Raw genomic sequence first — 16,313 nt, 5'->3', positions numbered from 1 at the left:
GTCTCTAACTGCACCTCTCAAATAAATAAAATCTTTTAAAAATTTTTTATTGGTTTATCATTTGTTTGGAAGGCAGAGAGAGAGAGAGAGAGAGAGAGAGAGAGTGTCTACCTTTCCATTCCTTGGTTCATTCTTCGAATGCCCACAACAGCTCGTTCATGACAAAGCCAGGAGTCTGGAACTCCATCCAGGTCTCCCACGTGGGTGTCAGGGACCCAAGTACTTGCGCCACCACCTGCTGCCTCCCAGGGTGCGCATCAGCGGGAAGCAGTCGGCCCCAGCTGCTCCAGCTCCGCACCGCGACCCATTTCTGTTCGAAGACCCTAAAAGCGGCTGGTGTTCTCCAAAGCTTTCACGCACATTTCCGGGAGGGATGCGAGCAGCCCCAGCCTCCCGAGCAGCGCCTGCAGACGGGCCAAGGAGCATCCGAGGGCCGCCGTGTGCTCCAGCCTCATACCAGGACCCCCGCCCCGGAGCAGGGGAAGCCGGGTCCCTGCGCCTGCGTGGACTGGCACCCGCCCCTGCCAGGGATGACAGCGGTGCCCTCAGCTCCTCCCACAATAACAGAGACCCATTCCCGCCGCTCGGGGAGTCTGGGCTCTGGAAGTGCGTCCTCGCGGTCTCAGAGGCTGCACATCCTTCTGGTGGGTTCCTGGGATTCTGCAGGGGGGCCCGGCGCGCGACAGCTCTCCGCGGCCGCTCCGGGGCAAATGCAGCACAGGCCGTACCGGGCAGGCTGCGCCGGGGGCGCTCGGTCCCGCGTGGCTGCAGACGCACGGGAGCGCGCGGCGCTGCGCTCTCCCCGGGGGCGAACCCTCGGAGCCCCGCGGCCGGGGGCGGGGGAGGGGGGCGTGTCCCGGCGCCAGCGCGCACGCGCACAGGGCGAGCCCCCCCCCCCCGCCTCCCCGCCCCGCATCCTCCCCGGGTCCCCGAGCGCGCGGCTGCGCACTGAACCGCCGCCGCCCGGAAGCACCGCGCCCGCCCGCCCGCCTGCGCCACGTCGGTGCTGGCCGGTCCTGCCCGGCTCCGCCGCTGCCCAGGGGCGCAGAGGCCGAGCCGCGGCGCCCGGGTCGGACGGAGGGGGCCATGGGCCGCGCGGCCCCGCGCGCCGCCTCCGCGCTGCTCCCGCTGGTGCTGCTGCTCCTGCTGCGCGCCGAGCGGCCGCGCGCCGCCGAGCTCACCTTCGAGCTGCCGGACAACGCCAAGCAGTGCTTCCACGAGGACGTGGAGCAGGGCGTGAAGTTCTCGCTGGATTACCAGGTGCGGCCGGGGCCCGGGCGGCGCCCGCCTCGCACCTGCGCCCCGCGCCCTGGCCCGCGGAGGCCGTAGAGGGCCGGGGGTGGCCCGGAGCCCGGCGGTCGTGCGGGGAGGAGAGATGTTTGGGTCCCTCAGGGACCCTCCCTCCCCCTGGGTCGGACGGGGCGTGGGGATGGGGAGCAGCCGGCGGCGCAGGTGCGTGGCCGGCATGCGGGATGCCCCGGTCCCGCACCCTGGGGAGTTGGAGTGACCTCCTGTGGGTCCTCCTGTTGTGATGTGCTGGACACAGGCTCTGAGCCCGCCCCAGGCAGCTCCTGGGCCGCCGGGCGCTGCGAACGGCAGTGAGAGTGGTTTCATCGTTAATGTTGCTTTTTCTTCTGTCTTCCGCATTTATCGCTGGAGCAGGGGTCAGTGCAGCGAAGTGGGAAAGGAGGCGACGCGTGCCAGGGGCCGTGCTGGGGCGCGCTGGCCGTCTGGCTCCTGCTCTGCCCCCCCTTGCAGAGGTGTCCTGGGGCTGGTCTGGGCCGGGGGTCTGCGGTGAGCAGAGGGAGGCTTGCAGGCCGAGCGGCAGCCGGCTGGCACCTGCAGAAGTGAGCTGGTGGTCAGAGGCACTGGAAGCTCTGCTTAGGGACTCCTTTGTCGCGATGCTGAGTGGCTTAGTGTGGTTGGGTTAACAGCATGGCTGGAGGCGTGTGACTTCCAGGCAGGGCCCTTCTCCCGAGGGGCGTCTGGCGTGGGTATAAACACAGCCGGCCACGGACACGCAGGGGAGCCCGCGTCTGGGAGCCTTTAGGGGGACACAAAGGGCATTTCCAGCTTGGAAGCTGGTGCTGGCTCCTGCTGGACGCCTAACAGTGTGGAGGGAGTGGTTTCCGGGGCTCCGCCCCACCCGGGCACTCCCTGGCCCTGTGAACTCTTCCGTCCCTGGCCTTTCCCTTGCGATCCATCGGCAGCTCTGGGTTACACACTCCTGGACCCCTTCTACAGATCAGAGTGGCCCCGTGCTGGGGACTCCTGTCTCTTATTGAAGGGGGGAGCAGCAGGGGCGGCACACACTGCACCTGCTCCTGACCCGGAGGCAGAGCCACCTGTCCACCGCCGCCCCACCAGGGCCGCTCTGCTGCGGTCTGAGGGTTCGTCCAGCAGGTGGCCAGCGCGGAGAGCGTCCGTGAGGTGCCCTCCGTATCCCCGGCCCCGCTGTGTGACAAGGGCACTGCCAGACGGACACGGTTCCTCAGAGGCTCCAGGACCTGGGGCAGGGTCTCCCAGCTGAGGACTGGCTCTGTGTATGGAACAAGGATAACGCACAGTGTCCTGGGCATGTCTGTTTCCTGTTCCTCTTAATTTCCAGAAGCTTCCTTGGCTCCCTCCTGGGGGTGTGTTCCCTCCCCGGGAATGAATGCTGCAGGGGAGAAAAAAATGGGTGGACGGGATTCAGATCTGAGCCCTGGCCACTTGCCCCTGCCTTGGGCGCTGGGTGGTCAGGTGCCCGAGTGGAGCCTGCCCTCTGTGTCTGGTGCTGGGTCTGCGGTGGGGGGGGCCCTCTGGTGACAGCAGATGCCTTGTGGTCGTCAGGTCATCGCCGGAGGCCACTACGACGTGGACTGCCACGTGGAGGACCCCCTGGGGAACACCATCTACAGGGAGACCAAGAAGCAGTACGACAGCTTCACGCACCAGGCCGAGGTCAAGGGCGTCTATCAGTTTTGCTTCAGCAATGAATTCTCCACCTTTTCTCACAAGACCGTCTACTTCGACTTCCAAGTGGGCGACGAGCCCCCCATCCTCCCGGACATGGGGAACAAGGTCACAGCTCTCACCCAGGTGAGCGGGCGCTAGGGGCGGCAGGCCTGCCCGGGCCCCCTCGCCGGTCCCTGCTCTCTGATCCCCGGGTGCCCATGTGCTGTGCCTCTCTGCTCGTACGTATGCATTCATTGTGGAGACCAGCCGTCGTCTTTGCATGGTGCGTTAGTTCCAAGATTTAATCTGAGCCCCCAGCAGGGGCTTTCCTCCCTGGGGTGACTCTGTGACGCAGGCTCTTTCTTCGTGGTCATCGTTGTGTTTCCCCTGAGACCTCCAGGGTCCTGCACCTGTAGCGAACGAGAAAGGCCCCCCCTGCCACTAGGAAGTCACCTGCCCCCATGCCCCGCTTCTGCTCCTGTGCCAGTCAGGTGCACAGCAGGAAGCAAGGCAGGCTGGTGGGTTCAGGCCGGGCTGGGCGCTCCCCTCTGAGCCCCATGACCCCATGGCAGGGCAGAGTCACCCCCGCCAGCCTGCTCCCGAGGTTGGCGGTCCTCCGTCTGCAGCCGCCTGTCCCTTCCTTCCTGAGGGCCAACGCCAGGGCACCTTGGGTCCTCAAGGAGGCCAAGTTGGCCTCTGGGCTGTCGTGCAGGGTGGCCCTGTGCCACGCTATTCTGTGGCTGTAGTACGCTCCTGTGGCTCTGCGCTGCCTGAGCCCAGTCCCCCACCTTCCCCAAGCACCAGAGGCTAGAGCTGCATTGCCTGGCCTGTGTAGTTTAGTGACAAAGTCACTTCCCCCTTGGCGCTACAGTGCCATTGCCAGTGGTCACGGGCAGCTTGTGGCCAGGCACAGGAAGTCCTGTTGCACAGTGCTGGGTTTGAGCCTGGCCACGTGGCGGCTCTTGGAAGACCTCGTCAAGGGTGTGTGTAGCGTGTGAGGTCTTCCGGTCTTTGGCCATTGGTGCTGGTGGGAGATCCGTTGGTGAGTGATGAAACCGCGGGAGCTGCCTCTGACTTCACCCGTCCCTGCCCCACGTGGGGGGGAAGAGCAGGTGACATTTCCGGGGCGTGGTCTTTCGCACCTGGCGCTTGCAGTCAGCACTGGTCCTCTCACTCCCTCCGCCCGCCCCCTGCCCGGACTTTTGCAGCACAGGATGGGTCGGAGGCCACGCTTTCTGGCACCAAGACGCATCTTAGGAGGAAAGAACAGGACCTGCTGTGACCTGGCGGAGACCAGGGGCCCCGGTTCAGGATGACCGAGCCTCGAGGAACAGGCACGGGCCAGGAGGGGGCGCTGCAGGGCAGCGAGCTTCCCGAGCCCTGGGCAGATCTGGGTGGGGCAAGGTGTCCTGCCCATCCTGGAAGGATGCAGGGTTTCCCCCAGCGCTGCCCTGAGCCCAGCGCTCGCTGCCCTGAGCCCAGCGCTCACTGCCCTGGTTGAATTCTGCGAGAGTTGACAGAGCCAAGTCCTGTGCCGACAGAGGTGAGGTGAGGGCTGCTGGCCGTGACGTCAGCCCGTGGTGGAGGCAGCAGAGGGGGACAATGTGGCCCCAGGCACAGCTGGCACGGGTGGAGCAGCGGCCAGGCCCCTTGCCGGGCTCCAGGATGCTGAAGGCAGCCGGGACCGGTGGTCGTGGCAGGGCGGAGGGTCAGACCTCCGGAGAACCAGGCCCCGTGGCCCTGGGGTTTTCCTGTTTTAGGCCTCTCTTCCCATCAGGCGGGTGGGAAGCAGGCTGGGGGCAGCAGGCTGAAGACTCCAGTCCAGGGGCCTGTGTTCCAGGGGGCCTGTGCCACGCCCTGAAGGGGTGCCGAGGTCTGGGTGTGCTTTGTCTCCCCAAGGTTCACGTGCTGGGGGCAGTGGTGAGGCCTCGCGGGAGGTGATGGGGCTATGGGGTTATTGCTCTAAGTGGGGACTCGTGACCGTCTCGGGAATGGGCTGGCCTCCCGGATCTAGATGTACTTCCACGGGGCGGGTTGATGGCGAGCAAGGCCGACCCCCAGTTTTGGTCTTCCTGCTGCCCTGCTGCATGGTGCTGGCCGCTGGATTAGGAGGTGGCACAGGTGTGGAGCAGGTGCAGCCGCCGGACCATGAACTTCCTGCCTGAGCGCCTTTGCTTCGTGAAGCTCCCGCCCTCAGTGTGATGCTGCAGGAGTGGAAAGCGGGTGGAGCCGGCGTCGGCAGGCCTCGGTGCTACACAGTCCCTTTTGGTGCTGCGTCAGCACCAGGAGCTGGCCCGCTCCCTCCCCGCCATAGCGCTGGGCCCAGGGTGTGCCCTTGCAGGCCCGGGCCCTCTGTGCGGTGCCACTGCCTGCGTCCAGACAGAGCAAGGCCCTCCGTGGTGTCTGGCCTCTCCCCTCTTCCTCCCTCCCTCCTTCCTCGCCAGGACTTCTGGGTCCTGGAAGAAGGCTGGAGACGCAGGCCTGGTTCCCTCCCGGTGGAGCTCCCTCTTCCATCTCCGTGTCGGTCGACGTGCACTGGGGCGCTTGGGCATCATTGCCGACAAGCTGGGAGGGGCAGGGCCCCATGCCCGAGAGGCTTCCTGCAGCTGTTGGCATTGAAGCCGGTGGAAAGCCCCCTTGGAATCTACTTCTTTTTTAATGTTTGTTTTATTTATTTTCATCTACCTGAAAGGCAGAACAACAGAGAGAGGAACAGAGACAGAGAGCTTCCATCTGCTGGTGTACTCCCCACATGGCTGCAACAGCCAGGGCTGGGCCATGGCCAAAGCCAGAAGCCTGAAGCTCCATGTGGGTCTCCGACGTGGGTGCAGGGGCCCAAGCACCTGGGCCATCTTCGGCCACCTCCCAGGGTACATTAGCCGGGAGCTGGATTGGGAGCGGAACACCAGTATGGGCTGCAGGCAACACCAGCAGCAGCTTAGCCCGCCGCACCCCCACGCCCGCCTGGAACCGCTCTCAGGAGGTGTTTCAGGATCAAGCATCTGTGGGTGCACAGGTGGCGAGGGCCAAGGACGAGGAGCCCGGGGCTGACTGCGGCCCAGGCCTGGAGAAGCGGGCGCGGCTGTGCTCTACTCTATACACGGCTTACCTGCGGAGTTCGGCAGGTGCGCAGGTGTCTGTCAGGTGCATCCCGGGCCCCTGCAGCCTAAGAACTCACTCCTGTGGAATCTTGGGGACCTTGCAGGCAGTGGTGATTTTGAGGTTGCCTCTGGGTTCTTCCATAGGCGTATTGCTGGTAACTAACTCATCACCACTGGGCGCCTCACACCTGCCTCTGTGCGCTCTGGGCCTGGGCAGGCGTGGCCGGATTCTGAACCCCAGGTGATGCCCGGGCGGGGCTCTTCCCTGGGAGCTGTGGGGGCGTCCGCTCTCAGGCTCATGCAATACAGATGTAGTTCCCTTCCGTGCAGCTGTGGGACCGAGGCCAGGCTCCGTCTCGTGGCTGGCCGCAGTGCCCTTAGCCCCCAGGCCTTCCTCTGCCTCCTGCAACCTGGTGGAGAAGGGGCTGTACGTTTCAGGGCCGGTGTGAGCAGATCAGGCCCTGGGCCATCACCCTGTCTCCGGCAGCTCTGCCATGGGACACGGCTCAGTCACAGCTGTGACGGGCCATCATGGTTACAGGTTCCTGGAACTGGGCGGGGCACCTTGCCACGTGGCCATGGAAGGGGACCCTTTCAGAATTCTGCCTGCTGGGGCTGGCCCTGTGGCATAGTGGGCTAAGCCTCTGCCTGCGGCACCAGTATCCTAGATGAGCGCTGGTTCGAAGCCCGGCTGCCCCACTTCCGATCCAGCTCTCTGCTATGGCCTGGGAAAGCAGTAGAAGATGGCCCAAGTCCTTGGGACCCTGCACCACGTGGGAGACCCAGAAGAAGCTCCTGGCTTCGGATCAGCTCAGCTCTGGCCGTTGTGGCTATTTAGGGGAGTGGACCAGCAATGGAAGACCTCTCTCTGTAACTCCACCTCTCAAATCAACAAATAAAATCTTAAAAAAGAAAAAAAAAAGCAGCGCAGAATATTCCGGCAGGAAATTGTGACGTGTGTGTGGCACACGAGTGTGTGTGTGTGTGCGTGCGTGCCTGAGTGTGTGTGACACACGAGTGTGCCTGTGTGTGCGTTTGTGTACGTGTTTGTGCATGTGTGAGTGTGCGTGTTTGTGTTCGTGTGTGTGTGCATGCGTGTTTGTGTGTGCGTGTGTGTACATGTGTGTGTGCATGTTTGTGTGTGTACGTGTGTGCATGTTTGTGTGTGTGTGTGTCTGTGTGTGAGTGTATGTCCCTGCGTGCGTCTTGTGAACGTGGGAAGCATGTCAGGTGTTTGTATGTAGGCCCACGGGCAGCAGCTGAGCAGTGGCCTTGGCAGTGGCTCCAGCATTAACGCTGGCCCGGTTCGCTGTCTCTTGCTTACTAGCTGTGTGGCCTTGAGCAGTCCAGGTGGCCTGTTGGAGCCTCCGTGTGCTCATCAGGGCCGTGGGTGAGTAGTGGGTCGGCCTTGTGTAACGGGGCTGACTCGTGGCTCCCCGGGGTGTCCAGAGCTTGGAAGAAGACAAGGCAGGGCCGTGCTTAGGCTCGGGGCTCGGTGCCTGGAGTCAGACGCTGACTGCCGTGTGGCACCTGTGTGACTCCGGGCAGCATACAGGACCTCTCTGAGCCCTGGCTTATCAGCGAAGCCACGCGAGAGCCTCAGCCCAGGCCCCCAGTAGGCACTGCACGGAGGGGACCCTGGAGGCTGCCTGTCGGTGGATCTGCTGTTGCTGGCTCGGGGGTAGCCATGTGACTGCCTGTCTCTTCCTGCCCAGATGGAGTCCGCCTGCGTGACCATCCACGAGGCCCTGAAGACCGTGATTGACTCACAGACCCACTACCGGCTCCGCGAGGCCCAGGACCGGGCCCGAGCCGAGGACCTCAACAGCCGCGTGTCCTACTGGTCCGTGGGCGAGACCATCGCCCTGTTCGTGGTCAGCCTCAGCCAGGTGCTGCTGCTGAAGAGCTTCTTCACCGAGCGGCGCCCCCTCACCAGGGCCGTCCACTCCTAGCGCCGCGGCCGGGCCCCTGGGGTGCAGCCTGGTGTGGGGGCAGGGGGTGGGGAGGGAACCCGCCTTCTGTGCAGGGCCCTGGACCTCGGCCTCAAGGCCTCACACCCCGCCGTGTGCCTGCGTGCCATACCGGTGTTGGCAGTGAGCCCAGACCCTGCCGGTGGGAGGGGCCTCTCGTGCCCAGGCCTCCGGCCAGCTTAGGGCCCTTACTGCCCTGCGGGAGGCCTCTGGTGTGGGCGGCTTCTCCCGGTGGGCAGAGACAGGTGCGCTGGGTGCTCGCCCTGCCTCCCTGGGGCACCTCTGGCCCTGGAGCACCTCTGGCCCTGGAGCAGCTGTACGTGCCAATAGTGGTGCGTGCACTCCTTGGGGAAGGACCCTGCTGGTGACTGGGGGCCCTCGGGCGGCTCCGCCCCTCCTGGGGTGGGAGTGTGGCTAATAAAACGGAAGCATGAGCGGCCTGGAGACTGACTGTGTCCTCGCTTCTTTGCTGTGGGGGAGCTGCCAGCTGGGTGGGGAGCCCGTGTCTGTACACAGATGATTGGAGTCACACAGCAGGTGGTGGCCAGGAGCTGTGTGCGGGGCCGTGCGGAGGGGGCTGAGTCCGCCAGGGGAGCCCAAACGGGGGTGGGCTGGCGAGTGTCCGTGCTGTTGCTGTCCCCAAAACACTTACTTTATTGATTTATAAGTCAGAGAGAGAGGTCTTCCATCCGCTGGGTCACTCCCCAGGTGGCCGCAATGGCCAAGGGCAAAGCCAGGCCAAAGCCAGGAGCCAGGAGCTTCTTCCAGGTCTCCCACGTGGATGCAGGGGCCCCAGCACTTGGGCCATCCTCCACTGCTTTCCCAGGCCATCATCAGGGAGCTGGATGGGAAGTGGAGCAGCCAGGATTTAAACCATCACCCACGTGGGATTACCAGTATGGCAGCCATGGGGTTAGCCAATTGCTATGCCACAGCACCGGCCCCTATCCTTTTTTTTATGGTATTTCTTTCCTCTCACTTTGAAATTGAGTTCTGAGGATATGTAAAAGATTACAGAAGTTCATGGAAAATGGAATGAAAAGATATGTGGGTTTTTTTGGTGCAAAAATACCCTTTATGCGAGTGAGGCGTCTTCAAAAAGTTAATGAAAAATGTATAGAATGGCAATACAATGCATGGTTTCCAATTAAAATGTATCTCTTAGCTCTTTGCCACAACCTTGTTGAAGTCCCTGCGGATCCCTGTGTGCCCCCTACCTGAATTCAGTTTGTGCAGTGCTGGGGGGCTCCTCATGGGGTCTTCAACCCGGGAAACCAGCAAGTGGAATTTCTGCTTGGAAGAGCAGGGCAGCCTTGTGATCATTCACCCCAGAGTCGATGGAAGGAAAATAAAACCCTGCCCCGTTGCTGGCATTAGATTTTTGCAATGAGATTTTACTTTTTTAATAAAATGATTGCTGTTTATTAAATATTTGTTTTGATCAATGAAGTAGCCTATACAGAAGAAATATTTAACACCTAGAGCTTCAGGGTTAGAGCACAAGAAGCAATTTTTTTAAAGATTTATTTATTTATTTGAGAGAGTTACACAGAGGAGAGGCATAGAGAGAGAGAGAGGGCTTCCATCCATTGGTTCCCTCCTCAATTGGCCGCAATGGCCAGAGCTGGGCCTATCCAAAGCCAGGAGCCAGGAGCTTCTCCTGGGTCTCCCACGTGGGTGCAGGGGCCCAAAGACCTGGGCCATCTTCTACTGCTTTCCCAGGCTACAGCAGAGAATTGGATTGGAAGTGGAGCAGCCGGGTCTCGAACCGGCACCCATATGGGATGTCTGTGCTTCAGGCCAGGGTGTTAACCCGCTGTGCCACAGTGCCGGCCCCGAGAAACAAATTTTGAAGTCAAAGATTTGGGGGTTTGGGTGGTGGGTGTGGTGGTGCGGTGGGTTGAGCCACCCCTCAGCATGCCAGCATCCCACGTCAGTGCCCAATTTGGGTCTCAGCTACTCTGTGCTTCTGATCCAGCTCCCTGCTAATGCTCCTGGGAAGGAGTAGAGGATGGCTCAGGTATTTGGGTCCCTGCCACCTCTGTGGGAGACCCAGATGGAGCTCCTGGCTCCTGGCTTTGGCCTGGCCCAGCCTGGCTGTTGCAGGCATTTGGGGAGTGAACCAGCAAACAGGAGATATTTTTTTGTCTCTTCCTTTCTGTCACTCTGCCTTACAAATAAATAATTTTTTTAAAAAAGTTTATATTTAAAAATATTTTTTTCAAATATTTTATTTACTTATTTGAGAGGTAGAGTTTCAGACAGAGAGGGAAATAGAGAGAAAGGTCACCCGTTTGCTGGTTCACTCCCCAAATGGCCACAACAGCTGTAGCTGTGACCATCCAATCTGAAGCCAGGAGCCAGGAGATTCCTCCAGGTCTCCCATGTGGGTGCAGGGGCCCAAGCACTTGGACCATCCTCCACCGCTTTCCCAGGCCACAGCAGAGAGCCGGATCGGAAGTGGAGCAGCCAGGACAGGAACCGGCGGCCACATGGGATGCCGGCACTGCAGGCGGCGGTTTCACCCACTACGCCACAGCACCAGCCACCCTAAAACATATTTTTTAAAGACAGAAATACAGGGGGTACTATGTGATGAGGGCCCTTTGCATGGGTCCTCAGTGGTGCTATAACTGGCAAGAAATTCATGCTTCAGATACGCCAGACGTCACCCTCTTTGTATCTCCATTCATGGTGGAGCATTTTCAATGGCAGCATAAACACGGACGAGGCTTTGCAGGTTCTCAAGTTCTCTCCCAGGATATTTGAGAAAAAGAAATAGGACACACTGCCTTGCTTTGCCCCCCGATTCTATGGGGACATCTGTGTCGCGACACCTGGGCCATGTGGTGGGAGCCGGTTGGCACTTGCGCAGAAGGGGTGCCTGGGGGGCCTGACCTTCGGACCTGATCCCAGGTCTGTCGGAGGCTAATGCATGGTCTTGGGCAAGGTCCTGAGCTCCTGGCAGGTGGGGTTTGGAGCCCATCTCTGAGCTTGCCCAGGAGATGGAGAAGTGCCCAAGGAAGAGAGAGAGGACCTCTGGGTCCTCCTGAGGCTCCGGGTCATCAAGACAGAGCTGTGTTTATAAAAGTGTCTTAATGGTTTTCCCCCTGCGACAGGAGAGACTGGGAGTCCTGGGAGAAATCCCCTGTACTCAGGGATCTTGGGTGGGTGACCTGGGCTCAGCCCCAAAGACCAAGAGTTGGCGCGTGCCATCCGCCGCTGCCTTCCCAGGCACTTTGGCAGGGAGCTGGGTCAGAGCAGAGCAGCCAGGACTCGAACTGGAGCTCCGATTTGGGATGTGAGCCTTGCAAGTGGAGGCTTACGTTGCCCGCCCCTGTCTATCTCAGGGACAGCAGCTCTCCGCGGCCATACCCAGAAAGGGACAGCGCAGCTCCGTGGTCGATTGGGATCCGCAGGACACGTCCAGCCCGCTGGGGAGAGGCGGGTACCTGTCCAGACAAGTGAAGACCTGCAGCCAGTTCTCACTGCTGAGCCGTGAGAGACTTGTGGTTGCCTCCTGGCAGCCCCAGGGCCCTGGTTGTAGCCTGGCATGGATTAGAATGTGCCTCCTATAGCACACTTGGGTGCTGTTCTGAATCTAGTATCTGTGACATTGTATTTGGGCTTTCCTGCGGTGTGCTGGGAGATGTGGCACGGAACACGTCCATGCCCTCCTTTCCAAGTGTCAAGTTCATCTCCCTGGCAGCCGAGGTCCGTGGGCCGCTTTAGATTGAATGCTCACTGACTGCACCTGCTAGCGGCGATGAGGGGGATGGCGGGTCTTGTTTTCGCACAAGAAGGAATTCAGAGGGAAGACAGCAGTGGGAAGCAAGGGAGCACAGTTTAACGGACGGGCACCTCTCCAGACAGGGCCGGAGAACGAGTGCCTAGTGTGTGTTACGCTGGGGTTTATAAGGGAAATGGGGTACACGTCTTCCCTGGTTTTTCCTTCCACCCTCTTCTCCCAGACAAAGTGTGTGCTGGGTGTGAAATAGGTAAAACCCCATGTAAGATTTCGTTACCTGGGGTTCTCAGAGTAGGGAGCCCACCTGGAGCTGGGCAGAGGAGATTCCCCTAAAGGTGCCTTCCTTGGGGAGAAGGCTGGGGCCACCTGCCAAGTGTGGGCAGGACTTGGCCGTGTGAAACCCTGGGCTGCCTCCAGGCGTGGTTCTGAGGCTGCCGGAACCTGCTGGCTCCGCTCCGTGCAGCCTTGTTTGCCTTAGCACTCGGCGAATTTCTGACTTCCTGTCTGACAGCCCTATTTCCCATCCCCCCTAACTGGCCTCTGTGCTCTAACGTTGGAGTATCTCCTACTTTTGCTCTCTCCATTCTTTTTTTTCTTTTAAAGGTGTATTTATTTCTTTGAAAGACAGAGTTACAGAAAAAGAGAGAGAGAGAGAGAGAGAGAGAGAGAGATCTTCCATTTGCTGGTTCACTCCCCCAATGGCTGCAACAGCCAGGGCTGGGTCAGGCCAAAGCCAGGAGCCTGGAACTCCACCTGGGTTTCCCATGGGGGTGGCAGGGGCCCAAATACTTGGGCCATCTTCCAGTGCTTTCCCAGGCGCATTAGCAGGGAGCTGCATTGGAAGTGGAGCAGCTGGGACTCAAACTGGTTCTCGTATGGGATGCCGGCACGGCAGGCGACAGCTTAACTCACTGTGCTGCAACACCAGCCCCCAGGTTTCTATTCTGGCTGTGTGCTCATGTTGTAGAACCCTCCAGGAGCGAGTCTGCTCGCCCTGCACAGCAATCCAGTCACTGACACCACAGCATGGTGGAGGAAAGTAGGAGTTTATTTTGCAAGGCACAGAGCAAATTGTTGGCAGCTATGGCTCAATCCCCCACGCGCCCTGGGGGACTGGGGCGGGCCAGAGCCTGAGCAATGCATGATGTATTTGCATACAGGTCTCTGATTGGTCCATAGTGCCTGTGGCTTTGCTTTGATTGGTCAGTGGTAGGAGGCTGGCCAGCAAGGTCTTCGGAAGATGCTGTGATGACAAATGGGGTCTGCAGGGTCTGCAGGTGAGCGGGCCTGGGTTCCTGTGAAGCTCTCCGGATAGAGCGTAGGTTAGGACGCTCACTAACGGAGGCGACCGTGGCATCCCGAGTCTTGTGAGCTGGGGTCTTGGGGGGCAGCCCTGACCCACGCACCACTCCTTCAACTCAGCGCGTTCATGTTCAGGAAGGAGCTGACTTGTATCAAAGTGGAGTCAGAGGAAGAGAGAACTGGGGCCGGATAAAGTCTGCATCAAAGGCATTAGGGACCAGGGCTCAGTTTCAGTGATGGAGGGAGAGTCTTTAAATTCTGGGTTTTCAGGGCCGGCGCTGTGGCGCAGCGGGTGAACACCCTGGCCTGAAGCGCCGGCTTTCCATATGGGCGCGGGTTCGAGACCCGGCCGCTCCACTTCTGATCCAGCTCTCTGCTGTGGCCTGGGAAAGCAGTAGAAGATGGCCTAAGTCCTTGGGCCCCTGCACCCACATGGGAGACCTGGAAAAAGCTCCTGGCTCCTGACTTCGGATCAGCCCAGCTCCAGCCACTGTGGCCATTTGGGGAGGTGAACCAGCGGGTGGAAGACCTCTCTCTCTCTCTCTCTCTCTCTCTTTCTCTCTCTCTCTCTGCCTCTCCTCTCTCTGTGTAACTCTGACTTTCAAATAAATACATAAATCTTAAAAAAATAAATTCTGTGTTTTCTAGGACAACCATTAGAGAGGCAGAGCCAGGGTGGGCAGATGCTAGGGCTTTCCCCGATCTAGACATTTCTTTAAGCAAAATGACAAGAAAGCAGAAAGAACATTCTGGGGCAAACTCACAAGTGGGTGGAACCCAGCTCTACTGAATGACAAGAAGGGGAGCCAGGTTAAGGAGAGCCTGTTTTTCCAGTCCCAGAAGGCTGGAGGCTGTGGTTGGTAGCTCCTCCCAGCTCACCACTGGGCTTCTGGGTAATGCGGAAAGCAGGGACCTTGGCCATCAGCCGAGCTGGTGTGATTCTGCAGAGGCTGACACAGCCTGTCTCGAACATCTGTAAAATGGGCTTCTGGCCAGCCACCCCCTCCAGGAACTTGATGAGCCTGTCGCACCTTTGCTCCTCCTTGGTTGCTGTGTGTTTGGGCTCCCCTATAGCCTTTGTTTACAGCTGGGTGAGAGTAAGGATTAGCAGAAAGGACAATAGAACATTCTCAGATCAAATCAAACAGCCAGGAGGGACTTGTCACTCAGGAGGGACTTGTCACTCAGGGTCGGGGTCCCTGGAGGAACCCCCAGGTGGGACCGAGCACCAACGGGGAGACCAAAGACCACAGGAGTGTGGGGCTCAGGGATCCTGTGAGGTCCCCTGCACCACTTCCCCAAGTTGGTGAATTAATTTTAGGTAAAAGCAAGGCACGGGAGCTTGCTGCTGAGTAGAGGGGCTGGGGGAAGGCCAGGGACTGGGAGCGCACGGCGCCCCGCAAAGGCGCGGGAGAGGCGCTGGGTTTCAGGCCAGGACCCTGGAGCTCAGGGGAAGCGGGTGCAGGCCCCAGGAAGAACAGCCCTGCTCGCTTGTCATTCCAGTCCAAAGGCAGCTGGCGGCTCTCCTGAAAGTGGGGGGCCCCAGGGGACAGAGCGCCCGCTAGTGGAGGAGGGGCCAGCCACCCCCACGGGAAGTTCTAGGACATCTGCGGAAAATCTAGTTCAGATAAACTTGTGACTCCTCGTCACTTAGCAATAGCAGGACAGGAAACTGAAATCGCAAACTAGGGTTTGAGGGGAGCTAGGAGAGGGTGGATTCTGGGGGACACGGTTCTAGCTCAGCCCAGGACAGATGGTACTGGAGACGCCGTCCCACTCGTTCGACCGGTGCAGCTGTTACAAAGAGAAATGGTGCTCTATTCAGAACTTTGCCTTTGCCAAAAGTAGCTTGAATCAGCTAGTCTTTTCTTTTTTTTTTTTTTTTTTTAAGATTTTATTTATTTATTTAAGGGGTAGAATTACAGACGGACAGAGAGAGAGAGAGAGGTCTTCCATTGGCTGGTTCATGCTCCAAGTGGCCACAATGGATGGAGCTGGCCTGATCCAAAACCAGGAGCCAGGAGCTCCTCTGGGTCTCCCACGTGGGCGCAGGGGCCCAAGCACTTGGGCCATCTTCTACTGCTTTCCTAGGCCATAGCAGAGAGCTGGATCGGAAGTGGGGCAACGGGGACTTGAACCAGCACCCAGAGGGGATGTCGGCACTGCAGGAGGAGACTTAGCCCACCACGCCACAGTGTCGACCCCCACTTAGTCTCTGATGAGATGTGGATCACACCATGGCATCCGCAGGGAACTTGCGTAAAAGACACAGAGCAATGTGGTACAACCAGGTCTCCACGCCGCCTCCCTCTGAACCCTGCTTCCTTTCAGGATCAAATGTGAGCTTCAGGAACCTGTTTAATGATGTTCACAGTCCTATTGGGTATGGTGATAAAGCCCTGGCCTTGACCCAAGTGCCACCACCAAGGGGGCGTGGGTAGGAACCAGGTAGTGTATGAACCTTTGTGGGAGTACGATACATCGCTGCCAATGACTGCAGCAGCTCCTTGTTCAGCAACATGAAATGACACTGGAAACAAACAGTGGCTGGCACTGTGGCGTAGCGGGTTAAGTCGCCGCCTGCAGAGCCAGCATCCTGTATCTGTGCTGGTTCGAGTCCCGGCTGCTCCTCTTCCAATCCAGCTCTCTGCTGTGGCCTGGGAAAGCAGCAGAAGATGGCCCAAGTCCTTGGGCTCCTGCACCCGCGTGGGAGACTTGGAAGAAGCTCCTGGTTCCTGGCTTCAGATTGGCGCAGCTCTGGCCGTTGCAGCCAATTGGGGAGTGAACCAGCGGATGGAAGACCTCTCTCTCTCTCTCTCTCTCTCTCTCTCTCTCTCTCTCTGTCTCTCTGCCTCTGCTTCTCTCTCTGTGTAATTCTGACTTTCAAATAAATAAATGAATCTTAAAAAAAAAAGAAACAGGATTCTGTATGATGTGTGAAAAGCATATATGTGCATATATTAAATAGGCTATAATATATGTATATAAGAAAATTATAAAAACATGGATTGTATGCAAAATTGTAAATAAAAAGGCCATCTCTGGGAATGAAGGAGGGGGATGGGGATGGGGCACAGATAGGAAGAGAACTCCTGTTTTGTGTGGGGTGCATTTGTTTGTTCTTTCTGTAAAAAAAAAAAAAAAAAAGAAAGAAACCTGAAATGTGGATGCAAAATCTTAGGAAGTGCTGGTTCCAGGTGGCAGATCCGCCGGTGCTTGTTCCGTCACCTTCTGCACTTTTCTGTATTAAAAGTC

At 59.1% G+C, this 16,313-nt stretch overlaps 1 protein-coding gene across 1 annotated transcript; it reads left to right on the top strand.

Moving 5' to 3' along the window:
* The first annotated feature begins 1,071 nt into the window (after positions 1–1,071).
* On the top strand, positions 1,072–8,452 carry TMED3 (transmembrane p24 trafficking protein 3). Its single transcript, XM_062206358.1, has 3 exons — positions 1,072–1,260; positions 2,833–3,081; positions 7,754–8,452. Exons 1-3 carry the CDS (start codon positions 1,087–1,089, stop codon positions 7,988–7,990), a joined length of 660 nt encoding a protein of 219 aa, XP_062062342.1. The 5' UTR covers positions 1,072–1,086; the 3' UTR covers positions 7,991–8,452.
* Positions 8,453–16,313: the final 7,861 nt, after the last annotated feature.

Source organism: Lepus europaeus, chromosome 11 (assembly GCF_033115175.1).
Source record: "Lepus europaeus isolate LE1 chromosome 11, mLepTim1.pri, whole genome shotgun sequence".
Taxonomy (NCBI): domain Eukaryota; kingdom Metazoa; phylum Chordata; class Mammalia; order Lagomorpha; family Leporidae; genus Lepus; species Lepus europaeus.
This window is presented reverse-complemented; position numbering and strand designations above follow the sequence as displayed.

Bases quoted from the DNA above. Each gene is read 5' to 3' on its own strand.
- TMED3 (XM_062206358.1), top strand. From the start codon at position 1,087: ATGGGCCGCGCGGCCCCGCGCGCCGCCTCCGCGCTGCTCCCGCTGGTG. The intron at 1,261-2,832 runs GTGCGGCCGGGG...TGTGGTCGTCAG, and splicing joins AGTTCTCGCTGGATTACCAG to GTCATCGCCGGAGGCCACTA. The intron at 3,082-7,753 runs GTGAGCGGGCGC...CTTCCTGCCCAG, and splicing joins AGGTCACAGCTCTCACCCAG to ATGGAGTCCGCCTGCGTGAC.